Here is a 13219-nt window from a genome sequence, read left to right as displayed (position 1 = left end):
TATTATTACAATTTAAATCAGGGTTCACCAATCTCGGTCCTGGAGGGCCGCTGTCCTGCAGAGTTTAGCTCCAACCAGCTCCAACACACCTGTTTGAAAGTTTCTAGTATGCCTAATGAGACCTTGATTAGCTGGTTCAGGTGTGTTTAATTGGGGTTGGAGCTAAACTCTGCAGGACAGCGGCCCTCCAGGACCGAGATTGGTGAACCCTGATTTAAATAACTGTATTATTTAAAATGTACTTTGATGCAAAGCTGAATTTTCAGCATCATCACTCCAGTCTTCAGCTGATCAATTTAATGCATCCATTGCTGAATAAAAGTCTTAATTTCTTCACACAATCAATCTGCAGGGACTTTTTGCCGGGTAAAAACAGTAATATGAAGAAAAGCAGGACAGAAAATCTGCATATCAGACCATTTGAGGTTACACTCCCTTTCCAGTTGCATTTCAGTCCGGTGCGCGATTCTTCAGGGGTGAAAAATGTATATTTTAAAATAGAGTTTATATAATCAGCTCATCCTCATCTGATTAATGAAGGAATGAATGTGGGAGAAGCGAGCAGAGGTGCTGATCTGTGCTTTTCTTTTTATAGAGGAGACTTTAAACTCCTTCGCTGTTCATCATGAGTAGGAGATCACAGAAATGCTGAAGAGACTATCAGCACAAATGCATCATAAATATATTAGTATGGGTGCGTACATGATGATAAAGGTCTGCATTCAAATTAATCTACAAGTTTTCAGAGATCATGTACATTTTTAATCCTTCAATTTTGTTCCTGGAGGTCTAATTATAATGTTAGTCATTGACGATTTTCAGAATTAAACAGGCTGTTTTTTTTTCTCTTTCACATGTGAAATGAGTGACAGCACTTTAGGCCTCTCACATAGAAATCTTGTCCACTGGGTCTAAAACTTGACCCTATCCTAAGCAGCGATCTTCAGGCACAGTGACCTGTCGCTGTAATTGTGGCCCAGAACCTGGCCGTGACCCGGACCTCATCGATGTCCGTGACCCAGGAGTAGAGCCCGAGCTGGGGCAGCGAGAGGAGGCCTGTGACGCCCGCCGCTGGAGGTTTCGGGAAATGGAGCGGTGTAGGTTCTTGTTAGAGGAACAGGCCGCCATGCTGACCAGCCACGGGTGCTTGAGAGCTTCCTCAGCGGTCAAGCGGTGCTCAGGCTCAAGGGTCAGGAGGTGACCGATGAAGCTTTTGGCCAATGTAGAGACTGATTTCCATGGCTGAAAGAGAGAGAGATTGAGAGTTTGTCGGTATAATAAATAGTTGCTGTGATTTGTGAAGGTCATATGTTAATGTGCTCATCAATAAAATGAAGTTGCATGTTAAAATAATAATAATAATACATTGAAATGTGCCATACAGTAAAAGCTTAAGCAAAAAAAAATGTTTATTTAAAACAAATACAGTGCATATAAATCCAAATTGAGTTCAATGAACATAAATTTTAGTAGGATAACTTGAAAATGTAAGTTATCGTATTTCAACTAAACTTTACAAGTCCAGGTTACTTGAAATCAGTTGTTGGGTCAACTATTTTAACTATATCAACTAAACTTTTTAAGTTGAAAATACTTAGTAGATTAAGTAAATAAAACTTAACTGAGTCAAAGCAAAAAGATAACAAAAAAATGTAAGTTGAGTGAACAAATTTTTTTTTTTTACAGTGCTGGTTCTTCTGATGTAAAAAATGAAACAAAGACAAATAATATCTAATAAAAATTACAACCTATATGTAATGCCATTGAAATAACCTAATATACATAACTAATAATATGATCTTTGCTTCATTTGTGCAGAATTTTTATATCCGCTATATATATGAATAGTGGATATACAGTATATTACATAAACAAGCAAACCTAGCCAGGAAAGTTTTGAGTTGTGAAAGTAACAGTATGTTTTCATAATCTTTTGTCTCGAGGAATATTTTATTGCTCGAAATAACCCCTTCAAATAAAAAAGGACATTTTTCGATTAACACCAATTGTCTGGAGAGAATGTTTTACAGATCCGAGCGTGATTCAATGGCCTCGAAAAGACTCCAAGTAATGAAATATATTTATCAGAATCCTTATACTGATCTCTGAATCAGTAACTCAACTTTGTAGCTCAGTCCAGAAAACCCTCCAGCCCTCACTTTTCCTGCATGAAAACCAACACTACTTTCCATTCATTGCTGGTTTTGCATTCAGTCTGTGTTCAGAACAGCATCAAATCACCACAGATCTGAGAACCAACACAGCACATCTACGGCTGTAAATGTCACTGAGTACACACACACACACACACACATACACACACACACACACACACACACACACACACACACACACACACACACACACACACACACACATACACACACACACAGATTCTGCCTGAATGGAGACCGGACCGCCGGCGTCTGACCTGTGCTACCAACGCTTCTGCCTCTTAAGCTGCATTAGATATACAACTTGCCATTTTCGCCTCGTCGCAGTCTGAATGTGAAGACATTAGTCAATAAATGTCACCGGTTTTGAATCTGTGACTCACCGCTAATTTGAAGGAGTTAATAACCATCTCTGGTATCTGAGAAGCCATTTCCATACTCATAATGATTGTTATACTGAATAATATATTCCAGTCCCTAACCCTAAACCTACCCATCACAGAAGACTTTCTGCATTTTTACATTTTCAAAAAACATAATTTGATTTATAAGCTGTTTTCCACATGGGGACCAAAAAAAGAAAGAAAGAAAAGTCCCCACACTCAGAAAAAAAGGTACAAAAGCTGTCACTGGGGTGGTACCCTTTCAAAAGGTGCAACTTTGTACCTAAAGAGTGCATATTTGTACCTCAAAGGAACATATTGGTACCAAAAGGGTACATATTAGTAGCCTACCTAAATGGTATTTTTAACCGGTACTGTCCCGGACAGTGACAGATTTTGTACAATTTTTTTTCCGAGAATGCACAAGGTCAAAGATGACTGCTATTGCTACACTTCTGGGGACATTTTGTCACCACAATGTAGGGATTACCAGGACCACACAGACACACACACACATACATACATATCCAGTAATGACAATTAATCAGCCATGAAATTGACAATAGCAAGTCTGTTGCTGACAAATGGATTTTAAAGAGCAAGTTTTATTCAAACACACAGAAACACATAAAAAAATAAATAAAGTGTGTATGAGTTTTACAAGAAAACATTAAGGTGCATTAGTCTTTCTGTGGTCTGTGTCAAATGAAGTACAGAATCCAACAATTTCATCAAGGAAAAGAGAGAAATCTGAGACAACAATAAAACATAGCGAGAGCCGAACAACTACCTCTGGTGTTCTGCGGCTCAATCTATCATTGTGTCCAGCAGAGTGATTGTGTATTCATGTGGTTAAATATATATCTGCGCATGCAGAAACATGGGTCCGTGCGCTGCGTGCCTGCATGTCTTTAACCTATAAAGGATGGCCGGCTGGTTTCTAATTACACACCAAAGCACCGCATTTGAATTCACTTTGAGGCGCAGATAAAAAATGAATTCTGCAATGAGGCTTTAATGAAAAAAAGGTTCAGTCCTTATTTTAAGCTGTTTTTAAACTTTGTTGTGTAGCGTTCTCCAGAGTCATTAGTAAGTGTGAGTATCATCTGTAGTATTAAATGAGAGAGATGCGCTAAATACACATTTGCAGTAAATGATCAGGTGTGTTCAGCACACAGTGTGTCGCCACTGTGAGATCTTTTGATCAACTTTAACATTAATATACAGGAAATATAAGTAGACGCAGGGTTTAAAAATAGAATGCAAATGAAAAATCCATGGAAACAATAAATCAGAAACTGTGAGCAAATCAATAACAAAACTGCACATACCAAGTTCTTACAATTGTAGTTTTTAATTCTTTGCCAGTATTTAAAATCAGCTGTTTTCATATATTTTTTAAAATAAATTTTAAACACTTTATTTGAAGGTGTCCTTGTTATGCGTAATTATACATTTAAGTACTGAGTAATATTAATTAACTACATGTACTTACTATAGGGTTAGGGTTTGGTTTATGGTTAGTTGCATGTAATTATCCATAATTTATAGTTATTAAAGTAACTACTGTACATGTAATGTGTAACAAGGCCACTGTAAAGTGTTACCTTTTTTCTTAATTTCTTTTTTAAAGTGTGAATTAAAAAAAGAATAAAATTAGCTTTTAAATACCAAAACAATGTATGTCAGTACTTTTGTTTATTAAATAATATAACATTTTATTTAATCTAGTAATGTTTTTCAGGGGATCTTTTTTTTAAGCTTCAGCTATTTAATCACTTTTACTTCTCTTTTTTACGATCTCAAGATGGACTTTATGTCCTACAAAAAATCATATCAAAATTAAAACATGTTTATTAAAGAGGTGATTGCCTGAGCACACAAGACAACTTCATATGGATGCATTGTGAAGCTGCACACACACACACACACACACACACACACACACACACACACACACACACACACACACACACACACACACACACACAGGTATGAAGACAATAAATACCCATGCAAATAACCAAATGGGTCAAATGGTCCGAGTTTAAATGCAAACTCGATTAAGATCCACCGCAATACTGTGGCTTTATAGCCTGTGTATCTGTGAAAAGGCAAGACACGGTGGATATTAACCTATTTATTATAGTCTTGCTCTACAACTACCTGTTATATTGTGACTCAGTAGTCCCTCAGTACTATATATATATATATATATATATATATATATATATATATATATATATATATATAATACATAAATAACAATAATAATTCCTTCATGTGCTTGATTACTGTCTCTGAGCAGCAGGATTATAAAGAGTTTCTATTGTATTGTCCTATTGCACCCATAATTTCACAGCTCTGGGGGTTGAAAGTGATAAAGAAATGTGTGCGTCTGTGTGTGTTTGCAGTTTAAAGGTGATAAAAGCCCTGTGGTGAAGCTCCTCTCCCCTCTCCTTCCTCTCTGATTACCACCTCTAACCTCACACTCACACACACACACTCACACCCTTGAGACAAAGCTAGCTGACGTGCTGTTGGTGGGTGACACATAAGTCAGGTAGCTGGTGGCTGTTTACACAGGTGACCAGATTTCACCTTCACACACACACACACACACACACACACACACACACACACACACACACACACACACACACACACACACACACACACACACACACACACACACACACACACACACACACACACACACACACACACACACACACACACACACAAACTCTGTTTGCCCTTTACTTTACACTCGGCTGAATGTTTCATTGCCCTGGTTCATTCCAGGTGTCTAAGTGCTGGTGTTCTAGTTAGGCCATCACAAGCTCAATTTTGATTATGAAGATCATGAACAAAGTACACAAAGAAAATATAAATATACCACAACATAGTTGCCCCAAAAAGTATTTGGATACACTTGGTCAGTTAAAAACGTATTAAATGTCATTATGGCTTTAAAACGGAATTTATACATATCGTTAGCCTATTTTTTTTAAATAGCACGTAGGCAATTATGCTATGAGGCTAATGATATTTGGGTCGGTAAGCTTGGTTTATGTTTTTGAAAAAGTCTCTTAAATCGTGATATAAAATTTGGTAACACTTTACTTAAAGCTCCATTTGGTTTGATAATTTGTAATCTAATGCAATGAGATTCAGACAATTTTAAGTGTGTCTTATAGCATGAAAAAGGCCGATATAACAAACCGGTAGTTTATTAATTAACTGCGTGAAGGCACTGAGTAATGTAGTATAATGTATAATATCTGTTGCATAATCCAACATTTTTATCATATATAAACATACTTTTTTTTTTTTAGCAAAAATAACCTCTAAATGTTGTAAAAAGGCCTATAGTTATAAGCCAAAAAAATCCTATCGGTGCATCCTGAGTCTTATGTGTCCAAATACTTTTTAGGCCACTGAATGTGCACATTTGTACTACTTGTGAGGAAAGGTATTGTGACACTCACATCACCATGGAAACTGAAGCTGCCCCTGAGAATGGCCCTGAAGAGCCTCGGTCGGCTGCTCTGGTCGAAGGGCAGTGATCCGCTCAGCACGATGTAAGTGATGACGCCCAGCGCCCACATGTCCACAGCGCTGCCACAGGGTCTCCGAGCCAGCATCTCAGGGGCCAAGTACTCCGGTGTACCGCAGAGTGTCCTCACAGCCCAATCTTTACTCTGACGGCTCTTCTCAAAGTCTACAGTGCTCAAGGACGAGTCGCAGTTTGTGTCGTGAGTTGAAACACTTGTATCTCCCTTGCTTTGAAAGGAGGCCGGCGTCTTGTCCCAACAAGCGAGCCCAAAGTCTGTTATGATCAAGCGCGAGTCCTGTCCCGGGTGGTAGTACAGTAGGTTTTCCGGTTTGAGGTCCCTGTGGATGACGCCCAGAGAGTGGAGATAGCACAGCCCGCTGGCCACCATCTTCAAGGCTTTGGTGGCGTCCCGTTCTCTGAAGGTTCCTCGGGCGACCGTGCGCTCCAAGAGCTCTCCTCCCGTGGCCAGCTCCAGAACCAGATAGACGCGATGTGGCGTTTCGAACACCTCAGCCAGGCGGATGACATTGCTGTGGTTCACCCGTCGCAGGACGCCGAGCTCTGCCTGACAGGCCTCGTGACCCTCACGACCTTTGACCTCCAGAAGTTTGATGGCGAAGGGTTGGCGCGAGCGCCGGTGCTCAGCACGGACCACACGGCTGAAGCTCCCACAGCCTATCAGAGCCTTGATGTCATACCTAGAACAGATATACACACTAGTGTTATTTTTCATTGAGATACTATTAGAGTTTTTATTTAAGAGGCCATATAATGCCCTTTTAGTCTTGATTTTGTTTTTTATGTTTTTGTCAGTCTGTCAGTAACGCTTTGTTTAGTTCCCGTCTCTATTAAGCCCCTCCTTCTGAATAGCGCAATGAGCTCTGATTGGTCGGCTGGAGCAGTGTGTAGTGATTGGTCAACCGGTTCGAATGTGTTTCAGAAATGCCACAGCCCCTGAGTTTCAACACAGTGCTAACACAGCCTAACGCCTTTTATTTTGCATATGTCTTTGGCAGGAATTATTTAAATGAGGAATATTGTGACAGGTTCATATTCCCGGAAGAAAACTCAAGACTACAATGGAGGCGTTTCAGGGAGTTCAGTGCGCACTGATATAGAGAATAATTCCTTTTGGAGTGACTTTGTACTTTGTAACTTTGCAGACTCTTTCATGCTCAAACAGCAACATTACACACCAAAGAAAGTTGACCATTTAAAAAAGCATAATAGATCCTTTTTATATATATATTTAAGTCTAATTTTGTTTTTGTAATTTTTTTTTTTTTTAAATATGTGCCTAAATAATTTATTCATTGTTATTTCAGTTTTATTTTAGCACATGTTGAACTAAATTAAAACGAGAAATGTTTCCGTGGCAGCTAGCTGAAATAAAATAAGTTTTAGTGATTATAGTGATTTATAATTAAGTGATTTAAGTGAAGTTATCATTTATTTTATTTCAAGTAATATATATATATATTTTATGGTTTTAGTTTTAGTTAACTATAATAACCCTTTTGAACACTGAAGCATCTGCTATGATAGACTACTGTGCTGCTGTAATTGGATGCATCAAATTAAATTACATCTCATTATTTCATAAATTACATTTCATTATTACTTTTAGCCTGATATTAAATGCTGAGAGTGGCACTGGTGAACTACTAATACATATGATAAAGAATTTCATTATAGCAAAGATCTTTAATTGACATGTCGTGTTTGATATCTTAATTCTGTCATCCAGTCTAAAGTAATAAAGTTAATGGCATTGTCAAGAATTTTTCATAAAGGTTATGTTAGAAATGGAATACTAGCTTCCTATCTACTGCATACTTTGTGTACACTGAATACTGGCTACTATTTATCAAAGAATTGCAAGTGAATGTTACATGACAATGACCAACAGCAGTCAGTCAAATGACCTCATTATATCTGTCACATCATCATCTCATTACATCAATGTTTAATTCACTGAGAGGCATCTAGTTCTTTTATTGATAAAATGATAATTCTATAATCTATAGTGTCTTATTTACTGGCAGTCCAAACAAAAAGTGAGTCTTGATTAAGGAAAAAGATTTAACAAACTGCAGCTGAGATTATTACTAATTAATTTGTCACAATGAAAATTAAAAGTGCATTGTGCAATGCAGCACCATGTCAAATTATTTGGAGCTTGACAATTGTGTTCACTTTTGTTGTGAATTGTTGTTGAAAAAAGATTCTTGCAAAATTCTGTTTGTGAAAAAATAAATAAAGTATATTAGGGCTGTCAAACGATTAATCGCGATTAATCGCATCCAAAATAAAAGTTTGTTTTTACATAATATATGTGTGTGTATGGTGTATAATTATTTTCTATATATAAATACACACACATGCATGTATATATTTAAGAAATATTTGCATGTATATACTGTTTATATATATTTATATTATATATAATTTATATTATATATAAATATTTTATATATAAATAACACATTTTTCTTAAATATATATGCATGTGTGTGCATTTATATATAGAAAATAATTATACTCCATACACACATATATATTATGTAAACACAAACTTTTATTTTGGATGCGATTAATCGCGATTAATCGTTTGACAGCCCTAAAGTATATGCTTTCTGAAGGATCGAGTGACAAAATTCAGCTTCGCATCACAGGAATAAAAATGACATTTTAAAATATATTAATTGTAATAATATTTCACAACATTACTGTTTTTACTGCATAAATAAACGCAGCCTTGGTGAGCATAAGGTACTTCTTTCAAAAATATATTTAAAAAATCTCACCAACCGCAGATAACCGTAGTGTACAGTATAAAACAATATTTTTGCTAAACTTCAACTAAAATTTACCATTACAAATACACACAGAAAGTGTCCATTCTACACACTGCTCATTCTATTTTTTGCAGTAGTATGCTATTCTGAACTCAAAGTACGCACATCATCAGTACCTCGCTGTGACGCGTGGATCAAACTTTGCACGAAACTTTGCATTAGGATTCCTCATCCTCTCCTCCAGATGAACCAGTTCCTTGACTCCTTCTGTTGTTCCTTCTCGGGAAGCTCTTCTGCCGCTTCTCCTCCTCCAAAGCCAAGCTTGTTGTTTTTCGTCACACTTTTCCCTGTCAGTCTCTTGTTTCTTGAAGTTCACAACAGAGTTGATAAGAGAAAAACATCCATTTTTGGAGGGCTCGGGTAACACTTTGCCAGAACTACTTCCCATTATAAAGACCTCACAGGCTGAGAAGCATGGAAATAATCCATCCAGATGGTGTTAAAGAACTGACACTTGCCTAACTGAATAAAGCATCACAGATCCTCCTTTTGGACACACACGGCTGGTTTGGAGGATCATGGGCAGGGAACCGGTGCATTTTCAGCACAGGTGCAATAACTCACACCTGAGTGACGGGTGTTTGATCCACAGGCTACTTCAGGGGCCTTTAACAACGCTATCATTGCCCTGTAACAAAAAACAAAGGCAGCTTGATCACCTGTGGATGAAACCATACATACTTTTTAAAGTCACAGTAAAGTTTGAAAATGATTCACTTTTTTAAATAGGGATGCATGAATCTATGACAAACAAAATCCATGAGATATTGATAAAAACTCTAAAAGAAATGTACCTCTGAATCATGTGGGCATCATTATCTTGTCACTCCTTCAAAAATGTCAAAAGAGGAAACCATGATTATTAAAAGGGCAAATGTCATGGCACAATTGTAAATATAAAAAATAGTTCATATTGCACATTGTCTTATATGCTGAAAAAATATAATTAATGTCGCATTTTTTTAACAAAAATATTCTGTTTTCAAACACTAAAGTCAAATGTGACTCAAAAACAATAAAAAAAAAAAAAATACACACAAAACTTTGCACTGGTTTTTGTGGCATATTGTTTATTGACGTATAGTATTGGTTATTATCGTATCGTTTCTTTAATTCTACTTAAGTAAATTCTACTTAAATTGTATTTATTTAAATTAGATGTTTAGTTTGCACAAAGTTATATGTGATGGCACTGTAAGGATTGCTCAAATTTCGCTATACCTTTGTATAGTGACAATAAAGAATCTTGAATCTTCGTGTTCAGAAGCCTGTTTTTTTTTTCATTAAATGATGCCTCTTAATTGTCTGTTAAAAAAAAAAGGGCAACATTTACTGAAAATGCTCCAAGACCTTTCATGTAGGCGTATTAAGATAGGAAGGGAAATATATGGGAAGGGGACATTAATATAAATGCAATAGTAAGCTATAATCATAGACAAATATCCACCTATTATAGCTCATGCCCAGTTTAACAGTATTTTTTCCAATTATCATTAAAATTTAAATGACAGTCGACCAAAGACTGAACAATTCCGAAAAATTCCGGTAAAATCCCGAAAGACTGATCAGAGCAGACGTGACAGTTCTGTAAATTTCAGGCTAAAATTGTGAAGGACTGGACATTCCCTTTCTTAATTTTAATTTCTGGAGTTCATGACTCCGGCGAGCTGTAATATACCTGCATAATCTGGCTAACAGCTCAGCTTTAATCATAAAAGGTACAAGGACGTTTTCCATCACATTTAAGTGTCCTGTAAATGAAGCTGAATAGAATGAGCTCATTTAAAAGAATATTTCCATGAAATGAAGCCACTGTTCAGCCTGATGATTGTGCGGCACATTGAGTCAAACCGTCTGGATCTTTATTGGACATAATGAAAACACATATGATATTTGGTGCTGACACTATAAAATAATATTAATTTAATGAATGCACCTTCAGTACATGAGTCTGACTAATAAAGCCTCAGTGTAATTTCCAATGCCTCCACTAGAGTGCAATATTGAGTTTTCTATGTTTATCAAAGTTGATTGAAATAAATGTATGAAGAGCATAATTAACTTGTTTTGACTGCTGCGATCATCCATCGTAATCCCCAGATAATCCAAGCCTAATCCATTGCCTAATCTGAAACCTTAATTGCCATGGAAACGTCACAATACGGAGGAGCCCAGCAATTATGGGCAGATTTACACTCGTACGAAGTGCTTGTTGTGTTTTGCCTATGATGTCACTTATCAGGCAGCATGATAAATGCAGTCGACACACATGACAAAGAGAATAAGCAGACCCATTTATAATCCTTCAGATGGAGCTGGCAAGAGAAACTTGAATTACTAACCTTTGTCTCGTACAAGAGAACTCATTATTGATAAACAGGAAATGAGCAGGATCCTGTTTTATGAAACTCACCACGTGATGTGGGCATATGAACTGCTAGTTTACAATCAATCAAACAATCTTTAGACTGAATGCTCGAGCTGACCCTCACAAAAAAGAAGTTTATTCAAGTGTGATATTACTAGAAATAAGCTATACTAGCTATTACTTAAACTAGAAATAAGAAAATACACTTTCAGTCTACTTTTTATGCACTTCTCAGAAATAGCTATACTTAAAATGACACTTAAATACTTGACTTATACTGACAGAAAACTGTGTAGTCTACTGGTTGTGTACAAATTAAAAGTTTTAAAGTTTACTTTTTAAAGTTTTACTTCAAACTTAAAGTACTGTTAAAAGCAGTATAAAACTACTAAAGAAGTAGTTTACAGAGAGTAGCCTACCTCAAAGTTTACTTTCGTAAACTAAAAAAAAAAAAGTGCTGCAAGTATTTAACTATCATAAGTTCACTTGTGGTATATTTTGCAGTGCACTTGTAAACTAGTTGTGTACTCAAAGTTTACTACTGTTACACTTAATGTATACTTAAAAGTAGCCTATACTTCAATACACTAAAAAGTGGGCCACATTAGTCCCAAGTACTGAAATAGTACACTTACAAGTATACTATAGTCCATTAATATAGTTAGTATACTTACGACATAAAGTATACTTAAAAATATCCTTGAAATTTACTTAAGTATGTATACTTAATAAAAGTAACTTGAAGTATTCTTATTTTTGTAAGAAGAAACAACTTAATCTTGAAAAATAACACTTGAGACTGAAGTCTGAATATATTCTGAATATAGAAGCTTATTACTTATTGTGTATAGTGCATGCTACAGAGGGGAAATATACATATACATATACACTGTATACTGCTTTTTACGTTTTAAATGGTAAGTGAAACAATAGGTTTTATTCTATCATAAAAGTTAAAAAGTATCCTAGTGTCTAACGACTTTGCATGTGCATCCAATTATTATACTGAAAATAGATATGGCTATTTTGCACTTTTAATTAAATATTGTGTTAAAATGCAAAACTCTTGGCAGTCTGATTAAATGATGAGTCAAAAAAGACATGCTACTGTAATTACTCATTCAACACTGTAAATGGAAGGTCAATTAATAGGCTATATAACATTTTATATTGATGTATTATTCTCTTTTATTCTTATTTGTGGTTATGACATTTTAAATATATATATTTTTTCTTTTCTTATGGTTACAATTATTTTATGAAAGCACCATTGTGTATGTAATGTGCTACAGTATACGCCTTGCCTTGGCTATATATGCACATGTTTAGCAAAATGTTGCAGGTCATTCTGGTTTTATTTGTGTACAGTATAGTGGACCTATATTAGTATTTCTATTCTGAACAGCCAATGTGATTTAGCCAATCTGAAACATAGTCCAGTTAATCAGAGAACTAGCCAATTAGAAATGCTCTAGCCATTCATCATTTTGAATGTTCCAGTTTTGCTGATATCGTGTTGGACATGTCTGTGGAGGGCAGGGATTTGGGGAGATTTTGTATGGAAATTGGCCAAATCACGTACAGCACCTTTAATACTTCTGGCACACACGAACAAACACATGGACCCGAATTCTTCTGAAAATAAAGTTAAATCACTGTTCAGATGTTCCTCTCTCTCAGGCTGTTGTGCTCTATTGAACTGATTATTGCACTGGCCACTGTAAATAAACCACACTGTCTGTGTGTGTGTGTGTGTGTGTGTGTGTGTGTGTGTGTGTGTGTGTGTGTGTGTGTGTGTGTGTGTGTGTGTGTGTGTGTGTGTGTGTGTGTGTGTGTGTGTGTGTGTGTGTGTGTGTGTGTGTGTGTGTTTATTGCCT

The 13219-nt window shown here is 36.2% G+C and overlaps 1 protein-coding gene and 1 long non-coding RNA gene across 3 annotated transcripts; both read right to left on the bottom strand.

Moving 5' to 3' along the window:
• Positions 1-787: 787 nt before the first annotated feature.
• Positions 788-9395, bottom strand: LOC307147247 (serine/threonine-protein kinase H1; the record flags this gene model as incomplete). The annotated part of the gene is made up of 3 exons (XM_079851856.1): positions 788-1242; positions 6049-6814; positions 9091-9395. Coding segments are annotated over 3 exons (1389 nt in total), but the record flags the coding sequence as incomplete, so codon positions are not given.
• A 37-nt stretch (positions 9396-9432) lies between these two features.
• On the bottom strand, positions 9433-11393 carry LOC307147248. Of its 2 annotated transcripts, none has more exons than XR_013819250.1 (3): positions 11317-11393; positions 9769-9803; positions 9433-9633 (listed from the first exon to the last, which is right to left on the bottom strand). It is a non-coding gene; the product is annotated as an uncharacterized lncRNA (long non-coding RNA). The 2 variants fall into 2 exon arrangements; XR_013819251.1 differs by having other exon boundaries at positions 9433-9602.
• Between the last annotated feature and the right edge of the window lie 1826 nt (positions 11394-13219).

This window comes from Squalius cephalus (genome assembly GCF_949319135.1).
Source record: "Squalius cephalus genome assembly, chromosome: 19".
Classification (NCBI taxonomy): Eukaryota; Metazoa; Chordata; class Actinopteri; order Cypriniformes; family Leuciscidae; genus Squalius; species Squalius cephalus.
The sequence above is the reverse complement of the archived record's forward strand: the minus strand, read 5'-3'. Positions and strand labels throughout refer to the sequence as shown.